General features: G+C 42.0%; 2 protein-coding genes across 5 annotated transcripts in view; both read right to left on the reverse strand.

The window, feature by feature from the left end:
• The window catches only part of ncanb (neurocan b), a 294,059-nt gene that overhangs the window by 9,353 nt on the left and 260,900 nt on the right, over positions 1-23,806 (reverse strand). For all 4 annotated transcript variants that reach the window (XM_087304198.1, XM_087304197.1, XM_087304199.1 and 1 more), the window contains 3 exons: positions 9,556-9,714; positions 6,802-6,884; positions 6,026-6,170 (listed from right to left, as the gene is read on the reverse strand). In XM_087304198.1, coding sequence (XP_087160324.1) covers positions 6,026-6,170; positions 6,802-6,884; positions 9,556-9,714 — 387 coding nt within the window. The remainder of the gene's footprint in view (positions 1-6,025; positions 6,171-6,801; positions 6,885-9,555; positions 9,715-23,806) is intronic.
• LOC147831551 (uncharacterized) lies at positions 15,358-23,214 on the reverse strand. The gene is made up of 3 exons (XM_087304799.1): positions 22,908-23,214; positions 16,166-19,019; positions 15,358-15,803 (listed from the first exon to the last, which is right to left on the reverse strand). Exons 1-2 carry the CDS (start codon positions 23,212-23,214, stop codon positions 16,843-16,845), a joined length of 2,484 nt encoding a protein of 827 aa, XP_087160925.1. The 3' UTR covers positions 15,358-15,803; positions 16,166-16,842.

The raw sequence follows: 23,806 nt of genomic DNA on the forward strand, positions 1-23,806 counted from the left end.
AAAATAAAAAATAAAAATAAACTGTATATTTATTAATTATGTATTCATTTGCTCACAATAACACATATTACATTTATTAATAACATCTACACATTTTATTGTATTAACAAATGTAAAAACTTTCATATTTATGTATTACTAATATGTTGTTTTAAAAAAATAAATAATTTATGATTAAATTAATTAACAAATAAACAAAATTTTTTTAAACACAATTATTTTGATTCTATATTAATATTAATATTTGATTATTTCGATAATCTGATTATATTACATTGTTTATTTGTATAAACAATAAAGTTAACAATTAATCTGTGAGTTAATCCACTGAAAAACATATCTTAGGTAATCTTTAATCAAAATGAGACTATTTGCTATTGCAAATAGGGGGGGGGGGGATCTGCTCATCCATGAGCAGTGTGCAAAATTTAGATACCGCCCAAGCCTAGCGACCACTCAAAGGCTGCACCACACCATACCTGTGCGTTCGAAGCAGAAGTATATATCAGCCTTAACAGAGCAGGGTCACGTGGCTCCACATGCGGTAGGGGAAGTTATTGAAAAAAATGACCTGGAAAATTAGATCAATTATATGTTCTGAATGTCGATTTCGATTACTTTTCGATTAATCGCCTAGCCCTAAAACTAGAATAAAACTCTGCAGCAACATCCACTTCATGTAGACTTTAAAGTGACAAAAAACAATTTCCTTTCTGCATTCAACTTCAAAAAGAGGCATTTTTTTGCAGTAGAAAATGTGAAGTAGTTTATCGCATCACTATCACATTGGCCAGGCCAAGCAGCTGCCCCAAGATGTGTCACACCTCATTCATACAAGCATCAAAGCTGGCAGGCAGAAGGCAAGGTGATTCACACACACACACACACACACACACACACACACACACACACACACACACACGCACACACACACACACACACACACACACACACACACACACACACACACACACACACACACACACACGCACGCACACACACACGCACACGCTCACACAGATTGGGCTTCTTCAACTAAGTCAGCATCACCTCGAGACTCAAACATCTTCACCTCCGGCAAAATCCATAGCTCAGCAGCAAAACTATATGAACACCTGAGAGAAGCAGAGCAGCTGATGTCTCTTTAAACACATGAGGTAAGGAACATGGTAAAAATGAAAGAGGGGTCTATATGCAGACCTGGTGCAGTCCAATCCGAGCTGCATCCAATGCTTTTTAATGCGTTCATCTAACCCCACCACTAACCCTAGCCCTCACAGTGAGGTCACTAGTGCATTGTGTCTGACATTGCATCACTGAGATATGCAGTCTCAGCTTGCATCATCAAGGCTGCATCCAGAAACTACTGAAAAATGAACTGATACAGTAGTTCTCTCCACATTTGACCAGTTGACATTTTTTTTTGTATTACATCTAGTCATGTTACATTTAGTTTTCTAAAATGTTCTGTTTAAATATTAAAAAGTGACAATGTTTAATGAAATATGCACTAATTTGTATATATTTTAGCACTAAGTTTCATGTACATTTTTTGAAGTATTAGAGAAGTGAAGTTTTAATTGAGGAATGTCATTTTACCACTATGTAAAAATACTGCAAAAAGGCATGAACAAAACATACAGTAGAATAAAAATTCCAAAATATGTATGAACAAATCCCTCTGGAAAACCTTAGCCATACAGATATACATATAAATAAAACTTTTGCATCTGTAAGTGCTGCTGAAGTGAAAATTTATGAGTCAGTGGAGGAGAAAAAAACACCTTTAAAGAGTTTATTCAACAAAAAAATTAAAATTGTGCAATTAATTACTCATCCTCATGTCGTTCCAAACCCCTGAGACCTTCATTCGTCTTCAGAACACAAAGATATTTGAATTTATTAGTTCAATCTAAATATTTTCAAGCTATGAGAATACTTTTGTGTGCACATAAAACAAAAATAACAACTGTTCTCCTCAGTGTCAGTATATTGCGCACTCTCAGTATATCCAGCACTTTTATGATCATACACACTACACTGAATCTGAAACTGTTGAATACATTCATTCAGAAGACAAACAAAGGTATCTGGATTGGAACATGAGGTTGAGTAATATATAGGATAATTTTCATTTTCTGCTGAACCAAGGCTTTAAAAATATTAATTGTAATTCGAATTTACACACACAAATTGACAAAAGATTCAAATTAGACTGAAACAACACTTAAAAAATCAAACTTCTCTAAATTGACTGGTGCATAAAAAATATTTATGCTTGTCGTCAAGTCTCCCTTAAATAACATGTGACTTGCATTTCTTTGCAATGCTGTTCTTAAGGGCCTTGGTTGGGGATTGCGTGATCAATAGCAGTGACAGTTTGAATAATAGAGACACCGGAGGATGACTGATGGACAAAAGGGACAGTGAGGCAGGTGGTGGGGGTTGCTGAAAATGTCTCCCAGGTGGTCTTGCAAATGACAGCTGGATGAGCTGTGTTCTTGTGCCAGCTATACGACTGTTTGCTCAAAACTGAACAAGCACATCATCGATTCAAATCTGTGGCTCCTGCCCAGAGTTTGTTTCTGTGCTCATTGTTACAAACCCTGTAATAATGTGAATGTGTATTAGACTTTTGTCTGCTCGATTTGCCCTAGAAAGCTGTAAAATGAGATTTTGGGTTCACAAGTCCTAACCGGAGAACAGGTCCATTAAAGAAAACATCCCAGGAGGCCCAGAATATAAAGGAGCTACTCTGAAGAGACAGCGAGCATACATAAAAAATAAATAAATAAAAAAAAAAAAAATAAAAAATAATTAAAAAAAAAAAATAATTAAAAAAAAAATTAGGTTAATTAGGTTAACTAGGCAGGTTAGTGTAATTAGGCAAGTTATTGTATAATGATTTGTTCTGTAGACTATCGAAAAGAAATATAGCTTAAAGTGGCGCATAATTTTGTCCTTGAATCGGCATTTAAAAAATATATACTGCTTTTTTTCTAGTCGAAATAAAACAAATAAGACTTTCTCCAGAAGAAAAAAATATTATCAGACATACTGTGAAAATTTCCTTGCTCTGTTAAACATCATTTGGGAAATATTTAAAAAAGAAAAAAAATTCAAAGGGGGCAAATAATTCTGACTTTAACTGTATATCTATTGAATGTGGTCATTTTTGTAGATATATAAATATTTAAATTAATTTAATATTTTTATCATTGAATAAAATTATGTCAGCCAGCCATCTAAACAGAATTTTAGTTTACATTCACATTTCATGGGCTAATGGATAGTATTTAGTCTGATGAATGTTTCAAGATTTAAATGAACAGAATATGTTAAAAACACAGCTTACTTTATTCTTTATTTTTATCAGCACTTGAATGCGGTAAGTTGCAGAGAATACTGTGAGCAAAAAGCTGTAAAAATCTCATAAATGATTCTCAAAATGTCATAATGAAGAAATATCTAGACCAGGGTTTTTCAAAGTCTAAGACAGTGGGCCTCCCTTTTGACACAAGTTATCCATTGGCGCCCCCCTCCTCCCAAACACGCACGCACGCACACACACACACACATATATATATATACAGTATATATAAAGACACAGACACATGTCAGAATGTTAACTCACTTTGTAAATAATTGCACTTTCATGCAAATGATGGTAAGAGTAATAACAAGTATTTTAATATAACATTTTTAAAACTAGGATGATGGTTCAATATGAAAAGAACCGATCCAAGAACTGTCCATCCCAGTCAAAACAGTCGAAGTTTAGCGGGTCTCATGCTGTCATTAGCCAAAATATCATCATATCGTCGTCTATGGGTTTAAGCCCTGAACTTGAAGGCTTTGAATCGGGGGGTCTCAGAAACCGATCCATTGTATTAGCAGGCATATACCTGTATTGGCGGGCTTGCCGAACAGAAGTGAATTCACAGCTATATGGCATTCTGGGTAAAAAAGGTTTTCTTATTTTTGACGTATTATTTTTTTAGCTTTGTTTAATTAAAACGTTTAAATATAATACAAAATACATATAATAATTAAACTTAATTATATTTTTATTATATAATATTTTCCCCGCGCCTCCCCTGACATGCTCTTGCGCCCCCCAGGGGAGGCGCGCCTCACACTTTGAAAACCCCTGATCTAGACAATAGCAGAAAATGAGTTGATTTACTATTTCATTATTAGTTTAATGTACTCAGTTTATGTTTAAATTGGCTTCTGGGCAAAACGTATGTAAAACATTTCTAATTAAAAATGAATTTAAACATACATATTAAATTTAATATTGAGCTTTTCTGATATGAATAATTCGATTATATATTCAGTTCAATTTAGTTAGCTAAACATTTAATTTGAAATGTGGTTAAATATTCTAATTTATTGCATTCTTCATGTGGCAAGTTTTTATCAAGAGCCAAGTATGACAGTCACACAAGCTTGAATACATTTTTAATAATAAATTAAGCGATAAATTATAAAACGGAGGTCAGGATTACAAATGGACTTGAGAAACCCATTTTACTGGCTCTCCAGAGCTGTTCCATCATGGTCCAGGCCTCTTGAGAGCTATTCTCTGATGGAACTGTTCTCCAGTTGGCCCTTGTGAACCCAAGGTGTCTCTTTGAATCTAACCAGGGCAGACGGACCCGACGGATTCCATACTCTCAGTCTGCTTCATATGTAAATGACCAGATAAAACGAGTCTAATGAGTCCACAGAGGTGTGGGTGATGCGATTGTGACAGTGCTAGACAGCGACGAGTGGCTGAAGAGAACCAGTCATATCCATCATTTCAGGAATGAGGCTTTGAACACGCTGCCACCATCACATCCTCAGATCAAAATGAGTGACAGTTATTGTTAAGGTCGTTGTCTGATGGCAAAAGATGTGAGGTGAATTGGCGATAGGGGAACTGCTGAAAATGAAGTCGTACAAACTGACATGACAAGTTCAGAGTGACATAAAAAGCAGGGAAAGCTGGCAGGGAATGAATTTGGATCTTTATATGGTTACAGATCTTGAACACAGAATAGTTTGACAAAAATCAAAGTCCAGGTTTCATTTTTTTTTCATATTCGTGCTTCCATTGTGTAGCGGTTTCCATTATGCCAGGTATAATGTATAAATCTGGTATGAATAAATTTGGTGTATAAAAATTAATTCATGAGATTATCCAGTACAATAAGCTAGCATGAATTAACATGTTACTAGCTGCACTTTTAGCTTGAAATAACATTTCAACATGAAATAACGTTTATATTGTTTCTAGCATGTATTTACATATTGTTTAATGCATTGTTTGATTAATTAGCACATGCTTTCACGTTAACACATTTAAAAACTCTGGTAGCATGTTTTTAGTACAAATTAGCATGTTGCTAGCATGGTTAGCACATTGTTTGCATACATTCGCACATATCTAACATGTTAACACATTGAAAAACATTGGTATCATGTTTCTAACACAAAGTAGCATGTTCTTAGCATGAATTAGAGTGCCTCCCTCATATTGTTGACATGTTTTACCATGTTGCTAAAATGACAGATATATTACTAGCATGTCCTTGGCTAATTAGTATACTTTAGTAGAGATAAATGATTAGACAGATAAAGATATGAGGCTCCCTCTGTGAATGTGTATGTGATATACTTTATGGTGGTAGCATGTTTTTAGCATGTTTTGTTCACATTAGCATATATCTAGTATTGTTAATCTATTTTACCATGTTGACAAGATAATATAGTATTAGCTTGTCTTAGGCTAATTGTTAGCGACTTTACTATTGACAGACACTTAGATAACAAGAAACGTTGCTGAAAATCTGATGTAACCTAAATTTTCAGCAGGAATTAATGTGTAAAAGTTTTCACCCCCTCCGTGAAACTTTATGGGATTTCTGGTGGTTTTGGAAGCACATGAATTAAGTTAAGAAAAGGAGGTCAGAAATGGATGAAGGTATAAATCGAGGCGGTGCTGTGTTTGTCCTCTTTTCCTCTGTCTCTTGCTCACCTGTGCCTTTCTTGCAGATGTAGGGCAGGTTGTAGTTGCAGGGCACATCGTTCCACTTGCCGTTCTCATGGGCGATCATCACCACGCAGTCCTCTCCGCCTGCAAAGAAATTATCCGGCTGGTTCTCCCTCCAGTTCTCGTATTGCTGGAGGAGAAACGGACATATTTCAGGGCTAAATCCAATCATAAGACTTTACCAGGTGTTTCGTGTACCATCTTGCATATCCGTTGCATTACAAATGGGCTTTCAGGTAGTCCTAATGAGTCTAATGTGATGCATTATGTAAACTTGTTTGGTGCTTAAATGGTTTGAAAAGTTGTGCTTCCATTTGCATAATCTATTTGATTGAGCAGGCTGCTTTATCATACTGTGATTATTTTAAGTGATTCATTGTACTTTATGTTCTGATACTTGCTCTAAAATGTACAAAGACAAGCAATTTTACAGAATTTTGGATGAGAGTAAATTAAAATATATGCAAAATGTTGAAAGCACATATTTTAACAATAATTGTACTTGTAATATTTATTAACAAATAAAAATATGATGTATAATCATGCAATTAAATCATGTATTTTTAGGCAAACATACATACATCTTACTCTCTTTTTAAATAATTTAATTAAACATCAAAGTATTCATTTAAGTGTTAAATATAATGTTGTATTTGTTTAACAGTCCAATATTGATATTCAAATGTAATATTTTGTTTAATATTTAAGCTAAACAATCAATTTAATGTTATTTGTTTTTAAAAAAATAGCATCCATCTCACCAGGTCCATGTTGTCGGTCCACTGGAAATCGTCTTCAACCATTCTGTCGTTCAGACCAATCCATGTGTTTTCATGGCTCATTCCTGTTTTAAAAACAGAAGCATTGCAAATTATTACTTGCAAAAAAGACCAATTATTTGCTTTAGAAGTCCTCGATGACTATGTTTACATGGACATCAGCAACCAAATTATTTGCCTTAATCTAAATAAGACAATAATATGATCAATGTGTTTACATGAGTTGCTTTATGAATGTTCCTTTCATGATGCCATTTTACATGTTGTAGCACAATATTTAATTAACATCATTGCGTCACCATGCTATCCACGTTTCCCCCGACGTTTTATGTATTTTTGGGTGTTTCATATTTAGTTTGTTGTATGGACTATCTTGTCGCAAAACACAGTTTAAAACCTTTACGACGGTACTAGTTTGATTAAAGGACACCTAGGTTACCCCTTGTTTTAGATTTAATATAAGTGATAATATAATTATACCTTTTACAAGATTCTATTTTTTTACATTTTTGCACTAGGGGCTGTTTTGTCGTACTGCGCCCTTAAGGCTAGTCCACCTCGCCTACCGTATCAACGTGCCTTTCTGCGTGCCTTAATCTCCTTCCTCAACTGCGTCAGACAACAGACAGACTTAAAAGAAAAATATCTCACGTAGCGTTTGTGAGAAATACTACAGTAAGAACTTTACCAATGAGAATTTGTTGTGCAGTTGCATCGATGAGTCACACACATTGTCGTTACAAAGTTCATGCACACACACAGATACACACGAACACACAGCGCAGCAGACTCACACACACACAGACAGACAGAGCGTGCGTTAAGCTTTGCACTTTTTTTGCACGCAAATGTGACAGGATACAGGTTAATCTCCACTGCTGTATGGATATCTGTGGTGTTAATGTAGAAAATAAATCTGATTTAACGTCCAAAATCCAGGATTGAAGTGTCTTCCTATATAATTGTTCTGACACGCGGCTGTGCTGATGAAGTAACTTAAATCTGAAGTAAATTGCTGTAATTCATTTCACACGTGCACTGTTTTAAAACATTTTGAACATTTGAAACTTACTCTTGATCACATTTGATGATGATTGATGAAGCTAGCGAACTGAACAGACCTTTCATTCTCGGTTGCTTTGCGCACGTCTGGTCTTGTTGATATGATTATACACGTGACTACCGGGACATGTTAATACGCGCAGCTGTTAATCAATTCGGTGGGCAGGGGGACAGCACTCCGACGTCAAGTTGTGGTCGGTCTGAAAATCGATCCAATTGGTCCACCGTTTTTATGTTGTTAAATTAAAAAAAAAAAAGGACCAAGTTTGTTTATTTATCCCCAATATGACAATCTATACACTATATCTACACACATGTCTGTCCAAACAGCTTGAAAAGTAGATTTTTCACCATAGGAGCCCTTTAAGGTGTTGACATATCTGTACTGCACTTCAGTAATGCAACTAAAATCGGCATACTCCACGTCTTAATTCGATTTCTGTTTAGTTCCATTGTGACTTTAGTCAGACTAAGGTCATCAAAAATCGATCTTTACATGGTAGACTCTTAATCAGAGTATTGTCTTAATCGTATTACAATCGGGTTATTGGTGTCCATGTAAACATACTCACTGTATCACCAGGAGCCACAAGTATTAATTTGGTTTTGCCTGTATGTGTTTTTTAGACTCTCAAAGTACTAATAAAAATTGACTTGAGTTTTACGCATCTCCAATGTCCACGGATTCAACTGAAAATCTTCTTTAATGTTACATTGAAGAAAATGTAATCTTTAACACCCTGAGGGAGACTAAATTACCAGCAAATGTTCATTTTTGGTTGAACTCCCCCCTAAAACCACGTTTAAACATGGTGTCAGTGTCATAAAAGCAGTGGTAATGCTTCTCCTTTAAGCTCTAGTCTGCTTTATGTCTCCTCCAGGGCCACATTGATGGCATTATCACAATCACAACTCAAGCTCAAGCCAGAAACCATCAGATCGCTCCTTTAGGAAGCATTTGTGAGGACTTTTTTGGAGGGGGGACTGGGTGTAATGGAATTTCAATCATGGTGTTACTGATTAACATCATTACAGGGCCCATTAATCTTGCTAATGGCTGTGGCCCCTTTATTGCAGGGGTGGAGATGTCCATTTTCGAGGCGATTAAACACCGTTTTTGGTGAGCGCAGTGTGTGGTGTGAGAACACACACCGAGCGTCATTGTACTGGATTTAGGGCAGGGAGATGTAATGTAATCTGTGCTATGTGGGAGGTCAGCCATTCTGACACTTGTCTTAGTGATGTGGCTTGGAATTAATGAATCTGGGCTATGCAAATAGATTTGGCCAAAGCTAATTGGGTAAAACGAAGATTAGCCACAGTTACTGGTCACTTGCTGTTTTATATTCCATAAAGGACAGGGTTCAGGAAAATATGGAAATTGCAAATTGGGAATTTTAAATAAGTCAGAAGTGGAATTGGATTGACTGAACGTGGAATTTTAGACATCTGTGTTTTCTATCAAATTAGGAATTTCAAATTGCATTGGGAAGCAGAAATTGCATGGAATAAAATATTTAGCAAAATAAATAAATAAAATGTGAATAAAACCATATAAACAGCAACACTTTATAACACTTCTTTCACTTTTTAAGCATGATTTAATTTATAGGAATACACCAACATATAAAGCTACAACACTTTATTTGTGCATTTGGTTGAGAAGATACAGACCATTAATGAAATCCTGCTCTTGAGCGGAATGGATGCTAGCCAGGTGACCGTTGTGCTCTCTGCAGTCCTTTTCTGCATCTTCCCATGTGTGTCTGCGGGTGAAGTACCTGTAGCAGTGGCCATGAAACTTCCTCCAGTTGTGCTCACAGCCTTCAGTGTCTATCGTGGGAGAGAGAAAGAGTCAAGGTGGAAATCATACTAGTTAGCATTTAGCATTTATTTTACACTACATTCGCAAAAAGATCTGAGAGAAATGTTAAACTGAGGGAAAGATTAGCATAGATTTATTAGCATCATTTTGTCAAGAGTGTTTAAAACAAACAATTTTTATGATCATTTCCAGCCTGTTTTCACTAGGAAGCATAAGTATTTTAGGTTTTGTCAGTTTAGTGGCTAATTCGTATGAATTTGTGCAAGTACAGTCATACAAAAATGTTGGATATTAGAAAGGAGGCGTGGCACCTAACCCCCACCCCTAAACCCAACTGTTATTGGGGGGATGAGCAAATCGTATTAAATTGTACAAATAAGATTGTACGAATTCATACAAATTGGCCACTAAATCAAAAAGTTACGAATTGTCATGAGATTGCGTTGTCATTTCACATCCATGGTAGCCAACTTTAGCATTCAGCTTTAGCTCTTGGCATATATGTATGTGTTATTTGCCCCTCTTTGTTGTGTTTATTCTACCTCTTAACGTATGTTTCTTTAAAACTAAAATAAATATTATAGGGAGCAGAAAGGTGAACAGAATAAAAGATTAACATGACATTCTTCGTATTTGTTATATGGTATATAACATGTACCTAATTTTAGCCTCATAGCATAATTTTAGCTGTTGTTAGCATTGTTTTTCATTACAAAGGACATAATTAGTATAACAGTGAGTGAAAAGTTGAACTGAATGAAAGATTAAAATGAGTTTGTAAGTAATTCGTTGGTCAGGAAGTTTAGAACAGGCCATTTAGAGATAATCTTGCTAGTTAACATAAGCACTCAACTATTAGCTCTTTAGACACATCTGTTGGTTTTATGCACTCTTTGCATTAGTCTAGCCAATTGCTGTTAGCATTTTTTAGCATAGCAATGAGGACAAAATTGAAATAAATGACAGATTAGCATGAATGTTTTAGTATTTGGTTTGCTAGTATGTCTAAAACAGGCCATTCAGAAATAATCTCGCATAGCTATATACTAGCCTTAACTAACGTAGCACTTCTTATTCATCCATGCACACCGTTTACACCATTATGTTGTGTTAATCTTCTATAGGGGTGTTACTAGTCATTACAGCTGACATAATAAGCATAACAGTAAGTGAACAGTAGAACTGATCGAAAGATTAGCATGAACTTCTTAATATTTGGTTTGTCAGGAAACTTAGAAGAGTCCATTCAGAGATAATCCCGCACATAGCTACAGTAGCCTATATGCTAGCTAAAAGCACTCAACTTTTAGCTCTTCAGACACATCTATGCACTCTTTGCATTAGTCTAGCCAATGGCTGCTAGCACTTTATCATTATAACGCACATAATTAGCATAACAATGAGCAAAACGTGGAGCTGAATGACAAATTAAAACAAACGTTTTAGTATTTGATCTGCTAGTATGTCTAGAACAGGGCATTCAGCAATAATCTCTCAAAAAAATATGCTAGCCTTAACTACTGTAGCACTTCTTACATATCCATTCACCAAATTTTGCTGTGTTTATCTCATATGGGGCTGTTACTAGTCATTATAACTGACATAACTAGCATAATACTGAGTGTGAACAGTTTAACTGAATGAAATAATGCAAATTTCTTAGTATTTGGTTTGTCAGGAAGTTTAAAACAAGCTATTGAGAGATAATCTCACACTTAGCTACACGCTAGCCAACTTTAGCACTCGACTTCAGCCCTTCTGACACTTCCAAGCATTTTATTCCCTCTGCTTTGTTGTGTCACTGTAATCCACAACTGTGAGGATAAGCAGTTTAGCATTAGCAAAAACACGTCTTAATCTATTCAATGGCAACAATCTAGAGACGCGTCTTCCGCCGTGAAGTTCAACAGCTAATTAAGCCCTGTCACATTCCTGTCAGCCTCTTTCTAACCCACTGGGACACTACCACATCTGGGCACATGACGAACAGATAATCTGCATTTTCTGAGCATGCGTGTGGCCTCATACAGTGGTAAATGCGGGTGAAGGTGTTAGCTGTCCCAGACTCCCCCAATTCATGAAGCTCCAAGCACTTTGCAGCCTTTTTTACTTCCAGCAAATTCAAAGCGACATTGGTAAATTGGCTGCTGCAAATTGGCCCATGTGGGGCTCTGTTTAGCATGCAGATGGGTGCGAGAGCTAGCTGAACATGGGGCAGAGGAACAGAATGTACCGCAAGAAAGTGTTTAAGGCGTCACGACCACTGCAGTCGCCAATAATCTGCGTGTCGGAAATGTTAATGTCTACTGTCAGTCACATCAACTTCCTCATTGTTTTCATCAGAATGAAAATGTAATCAGTTAATTTTTCTCTGCTACAAAATACTGGCCTAGATGGTGCTCATGAACCTAATTTTTAAATGAGTGGTTACATTTGTAACCCAGGCTCACAGTGGATACGCACCCCTGTCTGCATTTCTGGAGATTGTGAAATATGTAACTGGAGGTATGTCTGCTTTCAGTTTTTGTTATGGCAAATCCAGCAGAGGGCACTGTGTAAATTTTTTAATGATCACAAATTCCTCTCACTTGTCCTCTTCTCGCGTAAATTCACCAGAGGGTGCAAAATACACTTTAACCGACCAGACCAGCTTGCTGTCAACTGAATGACTGACCGACTGATCCACCCACTGACCATCTTCCCTTAACCCAACCAATAGTGTTTTCAAAAGCAATCTAGAAAAAGAAAAGCTATCATGGCTTCATGATTTCACCACATTTTCATCCTGTTGTTTATTTATTTATTTTTCGCTTTGGTTTTATCTGGTTTCTAGAACTGTTCTTCAACAGACCCAAACCCTGTCATCGCAGTCAACTCCGCTCTGCGTCCCAAGTCCACTGATGTATGCAGCAAGCTCCTGGACAAACTTGTAACTCCGGATAAGCCGTCCATACAGAGGTACTCGTTCAATTAGTAGAGCTAAAATGAACAAAAGCCATTGGCGGACATTATTATAATTTTCACTCTGCAAAAATTAAGACATGGGTACATATCCACAATGAGCCTATGTTGTTTATTTAGGAGCCTTGTAAGATCACCAGAACACCAGTGTCTACCTTTTTAAAATACACTTAGTGAAGTTTATTCATAAACTAATTTCGAGAGGATCACGTGCTTATGATTGACACGGCTGGCCCCGAGTCAAGCTAATGAATGAACCACCAATCAGGCTATTCCTAACCCAAAATAAATAACCAAACACCCTACCTTTAGTCATCTTCGTTTTGAAGAATCCCCCCTTCCACCCCTTCTCCTCCTCTTTTCTACAGGGCAGCACGGCGGCCCAGTGGCTAGCACTGCGGCCTCACAGCAAAAAAAAAATGCCTCCGACTCGGGTATCCACCCAACCGGTCAGCATTTTCGTGCGGAGTTCATGTTCTCCCCGTGCTTGCGTGGGTTTTCCCCGGGTCCTCTGGTATCCTCCCACACCCCCAAAAACATGAGACTAAGTAAATTGACTAAACCAAATTAGCACCAAGTTCAATTCTGTCAGCAACACTTCACCTTAAGGGCTTGAGGATCTTTTGAGCTCGGGGCTCTCTCCCGGGACAGCATGCCAAACTAGCTTATTACCAATCATCAGCTAAGTGTGAACTCTTGAAAGAATAATAAAAAAAAATAAAATTTTGCAGCAATGTCAAACATTTCGTGTTCCACAATCAAAATGCCAAATTTCTTAATATAGCTAATATTCTTGGTGTGAAGAATATTTTTTACATCTAACAAACACATCTCTTACTATAAAAAAAAAAACATTCGAGGAATTGAACGTTCCATTGTAAGAGGCTCTCCATGGAATCCTTAATAATCACATGTAATTTTAGATTTTTTATATTGTGGTTGTAAGGGTCCATCTATGTCAGGGTGCGGACGCTGACAAAAGAATTGAGGATCTGCGTGCATTATTTATTACAAGAATAGGCAGGTAACGGTCAAATACAGGTGCAAACCGTTTCCTACTAGGCAGTTCAAAAGAATAGTCGGCTCACAGGCAAACAGATCAGTCTAGGTGGCTAACAGCACAAACAACAAAAAAAGCAAAGGTCTAACCCAGGATTGTTAAAACTCGGTCCTGAAGTGCCTTTGTCCTGAATTATTTAGTTCCAAGTCCAATTAAACCCACATGAACAAGCTAATCAAGCTCTTTTTAGGTATACTAAAAATTTCCAGGCAGGTGTGTTGAAGAAAGTTGGAGCTAAACAATGCAGGTCTAACATGTCTAGGCAAGGCAAGCGTGTTGTAATGTTCACAGATCAACAAGACTCAGCAAAGATGTGTGTGTGTGTGTGCTGTCTTTAAAGTCCAGGAAATGAATGAAAGATGGGCTTCAGCTGAGTGTCTGTGTGTGTGTCATCAACGGGAAAATGGAACAAGTGTGTGTGTTGCATGACAGTTTTCAGATTTGTAGTCCATATGGTGACGAGATTGTAGTCCCAGTGAAAGTGAATGATAGCAATCTACAAGCCTGGATCACTGGTGATTGTGACAATCTATTAGCTCAATGATGAAACTAACAGCATGGGTGAAGTTTAAATGCGTGTAAGCTTTCTAGCACATCTGAAAAGAAATATTTGATTTATTTTAATTGGTTTTCTGCTCTGAATTTAATCTACTTTTAATTCATCATTACATTTTAAATGTGTTTCTGATTCACATAATTCACATAATGATTCTCATTCATAAATAAGGTATACATTTAGAGTGTTGACTATATTTTAAACACCTCGTCTTTTCATTTAATTGTTCATCATTTACCCAAAAAAGTTGTATGCTGGCCATTTACATAGCCTCACGGATATAGCCTCGCCAGTTCTGGTTCTTAGACAAAAGATAAAACTGTAAACTCATTTCTTTAAGTAACATTAGGCTGTCCCATGCTTGCTCATACATAAAGAATTATTGATTTATCCATTATATTATATCATACTAATATAAAAACATGAGCAACAAAATATATATTTTGACCAAGGTTATAACAGTTTTGGATTTTTCATTAGTTTTAGCTTCTATTTCATTTTGACTTTTTGTTTTCAAATTCAGTTAGTTTTTATTAGTTTTTAGAAGAATATTTACTAGTTTTTATTAGTTTCTAAATTTTAAAATAATTTAGTTTTAGTTTAGTTTTTATTAGTTTCAGTATTAGTTTCAGTATTAGTTTTTTTTCTAAATAAGGATATTTGTTAGGTGCAAGATTCAAAAATCAACAGAATAAATATTGTACAATAAAAATCAGTCTTACATTTTTTTAAAGTATTCAGAGGATACATGAACAATATCATCTACCACTACCATCTACCCATCCTCAAATTCAAATACAACAGCCCACAAGATAGCAGCCTTAAGTACAATATGTGTGCAAGGTTGCTTCTGAGGTTAGATACACAGAAGTGATGGAAAGTTCAGATCTTTAATGCGGATGTTAGGACTCAACATTATGTAGTCAGCAATAGTAATTTCAGTCAGTTAAAACATCACCATGATCAGAAAAATGTCTTACAGTAAAGTTTTGCAATCCAACTGAAGCATGATTCAATTATATAAATTTTATTACGATTTTCTTTTCTGAAATGTACTTATGTTTTTTTTTTTTTACCCGATCCTCTCATTTAAGCCCCCGGTTTACTTAGCCCCTGGCGCAAATTATATTTACTTCTAAAAGGCTTACAGTAAGATTATGTAGGAAATACAGAGTTAGTTTCAGTTAGTTTTGTATTAACAAAAAAAAGTTTCAGTTAGTTCTAGTTAAAAAAAAAAACTCGTTTTTATTTTTATTTCAGTTAACAACAATTATTTTAATTTGTAGTATTCATTTTTTTTCGTTAACTATAATAACCTTGATTTTGACATCACGTTTTAGCATTTTTACCAAAACACTGGTTAATACAGTATGTAAAACTTGCTTAAGACATAAAATATATGTTTGCTGTTTAATAAGACCCCAATGTATCATTATGAGCCACAGGAGCCATTTTTTGTTGCCTGTATGTTTTTTTTTTTTTTTACATATCTGACAAATCACAGAGAACGTTCGAGGTTACTAAAGTAACCCTTCGTTCCCCGAGGAGGGGAACGGAAGCACTATAAGTGGATTTGATTTGTAAAATCCACGCATTGGGAGGATTCGGATCAGAAGCCGCTTGTCTGGAGAGTATTGAACGGGCCAATGAATGAAATTAATTGGCAGCGTAAGCTTGCGCAGGTGTGCGACATCTGCAATTATCTCAGCATATAAGCACACCTGAAGCCAGCAGACGCCATCCTTTTAAGCTGAAGAGACTTTCAAACAGCTAAGGGACAGTCATTATGGCGACGGAGTATAGTGCTTCCGTTCCCCTCCTCGGGGAACGAAGGGTTACTTTAGTAACCTCGAACGTTCCCCTTCGGGGGGAACTTCAGCACTATAAGTGGATTTGATTTGTAAAATCCACGCATTGGGAGCCCATTGAAAGCGCCATAATGACTGCACCTTACCAACACCCCCGATGAGGAGATAGTCAAGCAAGCGTGACGCACCCACATCATGGGGGGCGCGGTCCTCCAACGTGTCCCTGGCCCTAATTTATCCTACTTCAACAGAAGTTTTACGGATTTAGATATATTTTTTTGGGAAGTCGTGAGCATCTAGATATTTCTAGGAAATACGACAGTACGTTGGGAAGCGTGCAATCCCGATAGGGAGGACGCTGCGGAGGCCATCCGTTACCCAAGGGGGGGATAGATGGCAGAATTTACATATGGACTAGCCCTAAAAAGGGGGAGTACGCATAGCAAAAGAGTGGTTAGCGGAGAGGGAAGACACGGGTCCGCCCAGGGGGGGGACTTAACCGTGGCGGAATAAGCATATGGGATCGCCTAGTGGGGATCACGCATAGCAGGCACCTATACCCAAAACGCGGGCTGACCAGCGGGCAGACCTACAACGTAGTGGGCCAGCAAGTGACTCCTCCGCTGAGTCAGTGCTGGGGGCCACGGAGGAATCTGCAGGGCTCACCTGACGGGGAACTTTACTGACAGATAAAAAAGGCGCACGTACCTCCGTGTTAGGGAGAATGGCGCAGCAAGCGTGTTTCAACACCCTACCGAGTTGTCTCCTCAATCACCAAAGGGTTACCTAATACCCTTGAGGAAACCGGCTCCACTCGCAGATTGTAAAACCTTGCAAATGTGTTGGGTGTCGCCCAGCCCGCAGCTCTACAGATGTCTGTTAGAGAGGCGCCGCGTGCACGCGCCCAAGAGGATGCAACGCTCCGAGTGGAGTGTGCACGAACTCCCGGGGGACACGGCTGACCTCGACTCGAATAAGCGAGTGAAATGGCATCCACAATCCAGTGGGATAATCTTTGTTTCGATACGGCACTTCCCTGCTGCCGACCGCCATAACAGACAAAGAGCTGCTCAGATGATCTAAAATTCTGAGTACGGTCCACATAAATGTGCAGAGCGCGAACTGGACAAAGTAAAGAAAGGGCTGGGTCTGCCTCCTCCGGGGGCAGCGCTTGCAGGTTCACTACCTGATCTCTAAAGGGGGTGGTAGGAACCTTGGGCACATAACCGGGGCGGGGTCTCAGGATGACGTGAGAGTAATCCGGCCCGAATTCCAGGCACGAGTCACTGACCGAAAATGCCTCCAGGTCCCCGACCCTCTTGATGGAGGCCAACGCAACCAGCAGAGCTGTCTTCAGGGACAGAAATCTTAGAGATACTGATTCGAGTGGCTCAAAGGGATCGGATCGCAGACTCGTGAGAACGAGGGCGAGATCCCAAGAGGGCATGAGAGGGGGGCGAGATGGATTAATTCGCCTAGCACCCCTAAGGAACTGGATGACCAGGTTATGCTTTCCCACGGTGCCGCCAGCTACCGCGCTATGATAAGCGGAGATGGCGGCCACGTAAACCTTGAGAGTGGAGGGCGACAGCCTGCTGTCCAACTTCTCTTGAAGGAAAGAGAGCACAACACTTATCTGGCAATTTCGGGGGTCTTCTCTGCGAGAGACGCACCATTCAGTGAATAGACTCCACTTCAGGGCGTAGGCGCGCCTCGTGGAGGGGGCTCTAGCCTGAGTGATGGTATTAACCACCGCAGTCGGTAGGTTACCTAAGTCTTCCTCGCGTCTAGGGACCACACGTGGAGGTTCCAAAGATCGGGGCGAGGGTGCCAGATGGTGCCCTGTCCCGGAGAGAGTAGGTCCTCTCTCAAAGGGATCCGCCAGGGGAGGGCCGTCGCGAGGAGTGAGAGCTCTGATATCCAGGTCCGGTTGGGCCAAAGGGGCGCAACTAGCAGAACCTGTTCCTCGTCCTCCCTGACCTTGCACAGAAACTGCGCGAGCAGGCTCACTGGGGGAAACGCATACTTGCGCATGCCCCGAGGCCAGCTGTGGGCCAGTGCATCCGTGCCGAGAGAGCCCTCGGTCAGGGAAAAAAACAACTGGCAGTGAGCGTTCTCGGGGGAAGCAAACAGATCGATCTGGGCCTCCCCGAATCGCGCCCATATCAGCTGAACAGACTCGGGGTGGAGTCTCCATTCTCCAGGGCATAACAGCTGTCGTGAGAGCGCATCGGCTGCACGATTGAGCGTGCCTGGGACGTGAATGGCGCGCAGCGATTTCAGCCGCGGGTGACTCCAGAGGAGCAGACGGCGGGCGAGCTGAGACATGCGGCGAGAGCGCATACCCCCCATGCGGTTGATATACGCCGCCGCCGCCGTACTGTCCGTCCTGACCAGCACGTGTTGCCGCTCCAGCACCGGTAAAAAGCGGTGGAGAGCGAGGAACACTGCCAACAGCTCTAGGCGATTGATATGCCAATGCAGCTGGGCACCCTTCCAGAGGCCCGCAGCCGCATGCCCGCGACACACGGCCCCCCAACCCGTGTTGGAAGCATCTGTTGAAACAACAACATGGCTGGACGCCTGTCCTAGAGGCACACCGGCCTGTAGGAACGAGGGGTCGTTCCAAGGGCTGAGGGCGCGGCGACACAGCGCAGTAACCGAGACCCGGTGTGTGCCCGCGTGCCATGCGCGTCTGGGGACCCGATCGTGAAGCCAGTGCTGAAGTGGTCTCATATGGAGCAACCCGAGCGGCGTGACGGCGGCTGCGGATGCCATATGCCCCAGGAGCCTCTGAAAGAACTTCAGTGGGACCACTAGTTTGCTGTCGAGCTCCCTCAGACAGTTCAGCAACAGGCGAGCGCGTTCCTCGGAGAGGTGTGCTACCATGGTGATCGAGTCCAGCTCCATCCCGAGAAAAGAAATCCTCTGCACGGGGGCGAGTTTGCTCTTTTCTCGGTTGACCTGAAGCCCCAGTAGGCGGAGATGCCGAAGCACCTTGTCCCTGTGCATAATCAATTGCTCCCGCGAGTGGGCTAAAATCAGCCAGTCGTCGAGATAATTGAGTATGCGAATGCCCGCGAGCCGAAGGGGCGCTAGGGCACCCTCCGCGAGTTTGGTGAAGACCCGCGGAGACAGAGAGAGCCCGAAGGGGAGGACCTTGTACTGCCACGCTCAACCCTCGAACGCAAACCGCAGAAATTGGCGGTGGCGTGGAAGAATGGAGACATGGAAATACGCGTCCTTCAGGTCTATGGCTGCAAACCAATCCCGAGGACGAACGCATTGGAGAATGCGCCTCTGCGTGAGCATTCTGAACGGCAGCCTGTGCAGACAGCGGTTCAAAACGCGCAGATCTAGGATTGGCCGTGACCCACCGCTCTTTTTGGGTACGATGAAGTATGGGCTGTAAAACCCACTCTCCATCTCGGCTGGAGGAACCGGCTCGATTGCACCCTTCGCCAGGAGGGCAGCAATCTCCTCTCGCAAGACAGGGGCGGACAGGGGGCTGACCCTGGAGAAATACACGCCCGTAAACTTGGGGGGCCGTTTCGCGAACTGAATCGCGTAACCGAGTCTGATTGTGCGTATGAGCCACCGCGAGGGGCTGGCCCGCGCTAACCAGGCAGGCAGAGCCCTCGCTAATGGAGTCATCGCTACAATCGCTGACGTACCAGCGGTGGGGCAGCGCGGAGTGGGTGTGCTGATCCGGGAAGCACGAGGGTCCCGCGGAAGAGCTGGAGGAGAGCGATTCGCTCTGGCTCCGCACCCTGACTCCGGAGAGGGGGCTGGAGGGCTGAGGGAAGGGAGAACGTCCCCCCAGCGCTCGTGAGCCACTGGCGAAGCACGTAGAGTCTGCGAGCCGGAAGGCAGCGCGTCCCGGACTGGCAGAACTTGTGCAGTCACATCCGGGGAAGGGAAAAAGTGCTCTTTTACTGATGATTTGGTGGCACTGAAAAGTACCGTTGTTATCGGGGCCCCGCCCTCCAGCGGGGAAAGAGCAAGTTTCCTCTTCTCCGGATGGCCTGTCTCAGGGACGCTTCGCGGTCCGTTTACCGGACTTAACGGCGCCCTGGGCAGGAGGGGCTGCCTGCTTTCGAGGTGAACGCCGCGCCCGCTTGGCCGGAGGCGCAGGCGGGGGCGGGGCAGCACTCGTTGGCGGGCGCCCTCGGCGAGGAACAGCGGAGGTGGATGGCTCGGCGGGCGGAGCGGGCTTACGGCCACGCCGATAGATGACATTGCCCATCGCATCCGACTGCTCTTTCACCGCCTTGAATTCCTGGGTGAATTCACCGACGGTGTCGCCGAACAGGCCAGCCTGGGATATGGGCGAGTCAAGAAAGCGAACTTTGTCAACGTCGCGCATATCGGCCAGGTTTAGCCAGAGGTGGCGTTCCTGAACCACAAGTGTGGACATCGTCCTCCCCAGCGCACACGCGGCGGACTTAGTAGTCCGAAGAGCATAGTCGGTCGCGGTGCGCAGCTCATGTAATAAGCTTGGGTTGGACCCGCCCTCGTGCAGCTCGGCCAGCGCCTGCGCTTGGTAGCGCTGGTAGGTGGCCATCGCGTGCAAAGCAGAAGCAGCCTGGCCCGCAGCCTTATAAGCTCTGGCTCCGAGGGAGGCAGACAACCTACAGGCTTTGGACGGGAGGCGGGGCAAACCCCGCCACGTAGAGGCGCCGCGCGGACAAAGATTGACCGCGATAGCGCGCTCCACTGACGGGATCGCCTCATACCCCCTGGCAGCTCCGCCGTCAAGAGCGGTGAGGGCGGAGGCACACGCAGCACTGGCAGAGAAAGGTGCCCTCCAAGACTGCGTGAGCCTACTGTGCACTTCCGGGAAGAAGGGGACGAGAGGCTTCGAAGGCTTCGCCTTCTGGTCCTCTACGTAGCACCCATCTAGTCGGTCCGGCCGCGGAGCTGGGGGATAAACCATCTCCAACCCCACGGCCGAAGCAGCCCGGGAAAGCACGGCTAACATGTCCGCTTCAGGATCCGATTTGACAGCGCTCACCTGCCCGGAGGGGGCGAGCGGGTCCGGATCTTCGTCGGACAGTGAAAGCCCACCCTCCGATGCCGCGGAGGACATCTGATCTCCGGTGTCAGCGAGTGTGAGAGCTACCATCTGGTTAGACGGATCACTCTCACCACCCGAAGCTTGGATGGAGCGCCGTGAGGAGCGAGAGGTCCGCGAGCCCGTGGGCGGCGGATTATCTCCCGCTGAAACCCTCAGATCTGCCCGAGCGCCTGCTGCTTTTTTAGAACAGGAGGCAACTGGGGTGGCTCGCTCTCTTGTGTCCATCATCCGGAGCCAGGAAACCCCCGCATCCAGAAACGCACAGTCGGAGCGCCATCCTGAAAAGGACGTGCTGCACGACTGTGTTGCTCTTTTAGGAAAGTTGCAACTATACGCACCGCTCTGGAGGACCGGACCCAAAGAACCGCAGGCAAGGGAGTAACCCAGCTCGACCGTCTGCCACCGCGAAGACCCACTCTGGACCGGGAGACACACTCATTCGCTCTGAAGTGCTGATCAGCAAGAGGAACCCTCATCGACTCACTCAGAAAGGATCTGAAGCGAAAAGGATGGCGTCTGCTGGCTTCAGGTGTGCTTATATGCTGAGATAATTGCAGATGTCGCACACCTGCGCAAGCTTACGCTGCCAATTAATTTTATTCATTGGCCCGTTCAATACTCTCCAGACAAGCGGCTTCTGATCCGAATCCTCCCAATGCATGGATTTTACAAATCAAATCCACTTATAGTGCTGAAGTTCCCCCCGAAGGGGAACCATAGTTTCAAAGAAAAACCTTCAAATATTCTACTGAAGGAAAAAAAGACACCTGCTGTGCATCTTGAAGGACAAGATGTAAATTTCCATTTTTGAGTGAACTCTTATTCAAATACCTGGCATTTTTTGTTTTGTAATGTGTTTGCACTCTCTCTAGATCACTAAGGCAAAAGATTCAGAGCTAAATTTTGAGGGCTGCTGCATTTAACCTGTGTCAGAGGGATCTTGCCTGAAGCTAAACTAAAAGAAAATACTGCCCGGAACAAAAGCATCACGACTTTCTCTCATACGCTTTGGCATTCAAGTTGCTTTCAGTTCTCTAGGGAGAAAACAGACTGGCTGCTCTTTCATTGCTGCTGAGGCTGGAACAGAGACAACACACGTCAAGTTTCTCACAGGGGAAACTCACAGAACAGCGTTAGCTTATCTATAAAGCAACAGCTAATCTTTAATGCAACAATAATTCTCAACTGGTGGGTCATGACCTAAAAATTGTGTTTCAGGTGTGACAGCGTTGAAAAAAGCAGAAAAAAACAAAGCTAAATGTAAGTAATACAACATAAACATCTAATAAAAATATACAAATCTCGCTTATTTCGCAAATTTTGATTTAACATTTACTCGCCCACAAGTTGTTTCAAGTTTGTTCTGCAGAACACACAAAAAAAAGCTACTTTGAAGAGTGTTGGTACTTCAAAATGTATGCCCCCCCCCCCATTGACATCCATTGTATGGAAAAGAAACACAACATAAGTCAATGATTTGGATTCTTTTGTTCTTTAAGATATCTTCTTTTGTATTCATCAGAAGAAACTAATAACGGGCTAGTAAATGATGATTCTTTTTTTCATTTTAGCTCTGAATCTGTGCATATTGACACTTGGGAGATGAGCGTGGAAGTCCCTTTCATCCTGTTTATCAATGTCCTGTCAACTGAAAGTGAAAAAAAAAAAGACAAAGTAGTACACTCTGTTGAATGTTGCAGTTTGATCAGTCCAAGACACTGGAACCACACTGCGCATACCCTTCCGGATGAATTTAACACTGTTGACAGTGTATTGTAATACAGTGGGAATGCGTCCAAATTGGTGCGCTCCAGCCAAGCCTGCTCTCTTATCTCCTGTCGCAGGAAGAATAGAGATGCTGGAGGCATTACAAGTCACCGTTGGCATACCTTGGCACCGGGCCCGAATTGGGAACGGGTGGTTGTCACCAGTCCTCCACCTGAAAGTCTTCGCCCCAAAGCCTAGTGGGAGTTGCAAGTCTTTGAAGAAAGCAGCCCGACGGTGTTCAAAGCAGACTATATTGCTCACCGCAGGCTTTGCTTTCATTATCCCGAGCTCATTAAACCCATCCTACTGCAAATATTTGCAAAAGAGACCTGTGGAAGAGCGGACGAGTGGAGTCCTTGTTAATTTCTGTCCTCTTCAGAATGTTCAACCTCCACTCACAACATAGTACTCGCAAGATATACCAAATAAGATTCTCCAGTAAGTGTTTGAAGCTAGTCGTACACCGGATGTGGCGCATCTATGACAAATCGAGATATCACACAACACCAGATGTGAAGTTAATATATATTTTAATACAAGACTTCAGATGTAGTAGACTTCAGAGTAGTAGCTGGGTGATGCAGGGAATTTATCCTGATCGAATATTTAACAAAAATGTATTACCTTTCAAAACGGAGAAAATGATTCCCAAAAAGCTGAAAGGTTGTACAAATAACAAAGCAAACAGCTGTAAGAAAAGCTCAAAAAACAGACACAAGTAAAACAATCAAACAAACTAAAAAAAAACAGAAACATTATGCTGCGTTCACACCAGATGCGGATAAAGCATCAACCGCAAATGGTTTAAATGTTACATTTTGCTCTTGTAAGGGAGTGATTATGTTGTAACAGCTCATCAAACTGGGCTCGG

Source organism: Danio rerio, chromosome 22, assembly GCF_052040795.2.
Source record: "Danio rerio strain M-AB ecotype USA chromosome 22, GRCz13ab, whole genome shotgun sequence".
NCBI lineage: Eukaryota > Metazoa > Chordata > Actinopteri > Cypriniformes > Danionidae > Danio > Danio rerio.

Excerpts from the sequence above, each read along its gene's own strand:
- LOC147831551 (XM_087304799.1), bottom strand. The coding sequence starts at position 23,214 with ATGAAAGCAAAGCCTGCGGTGAGCAATATAGTCTGCTTTGAACACCGT. Across the intron at positions 19,020-22,907 it reads TGTTAAATTCATCCGGAAGG|AGGATTTCTTTTCTCGGGAT; the intron begins GTATGCGCAGTG and ends GCCCCCGTGCAG.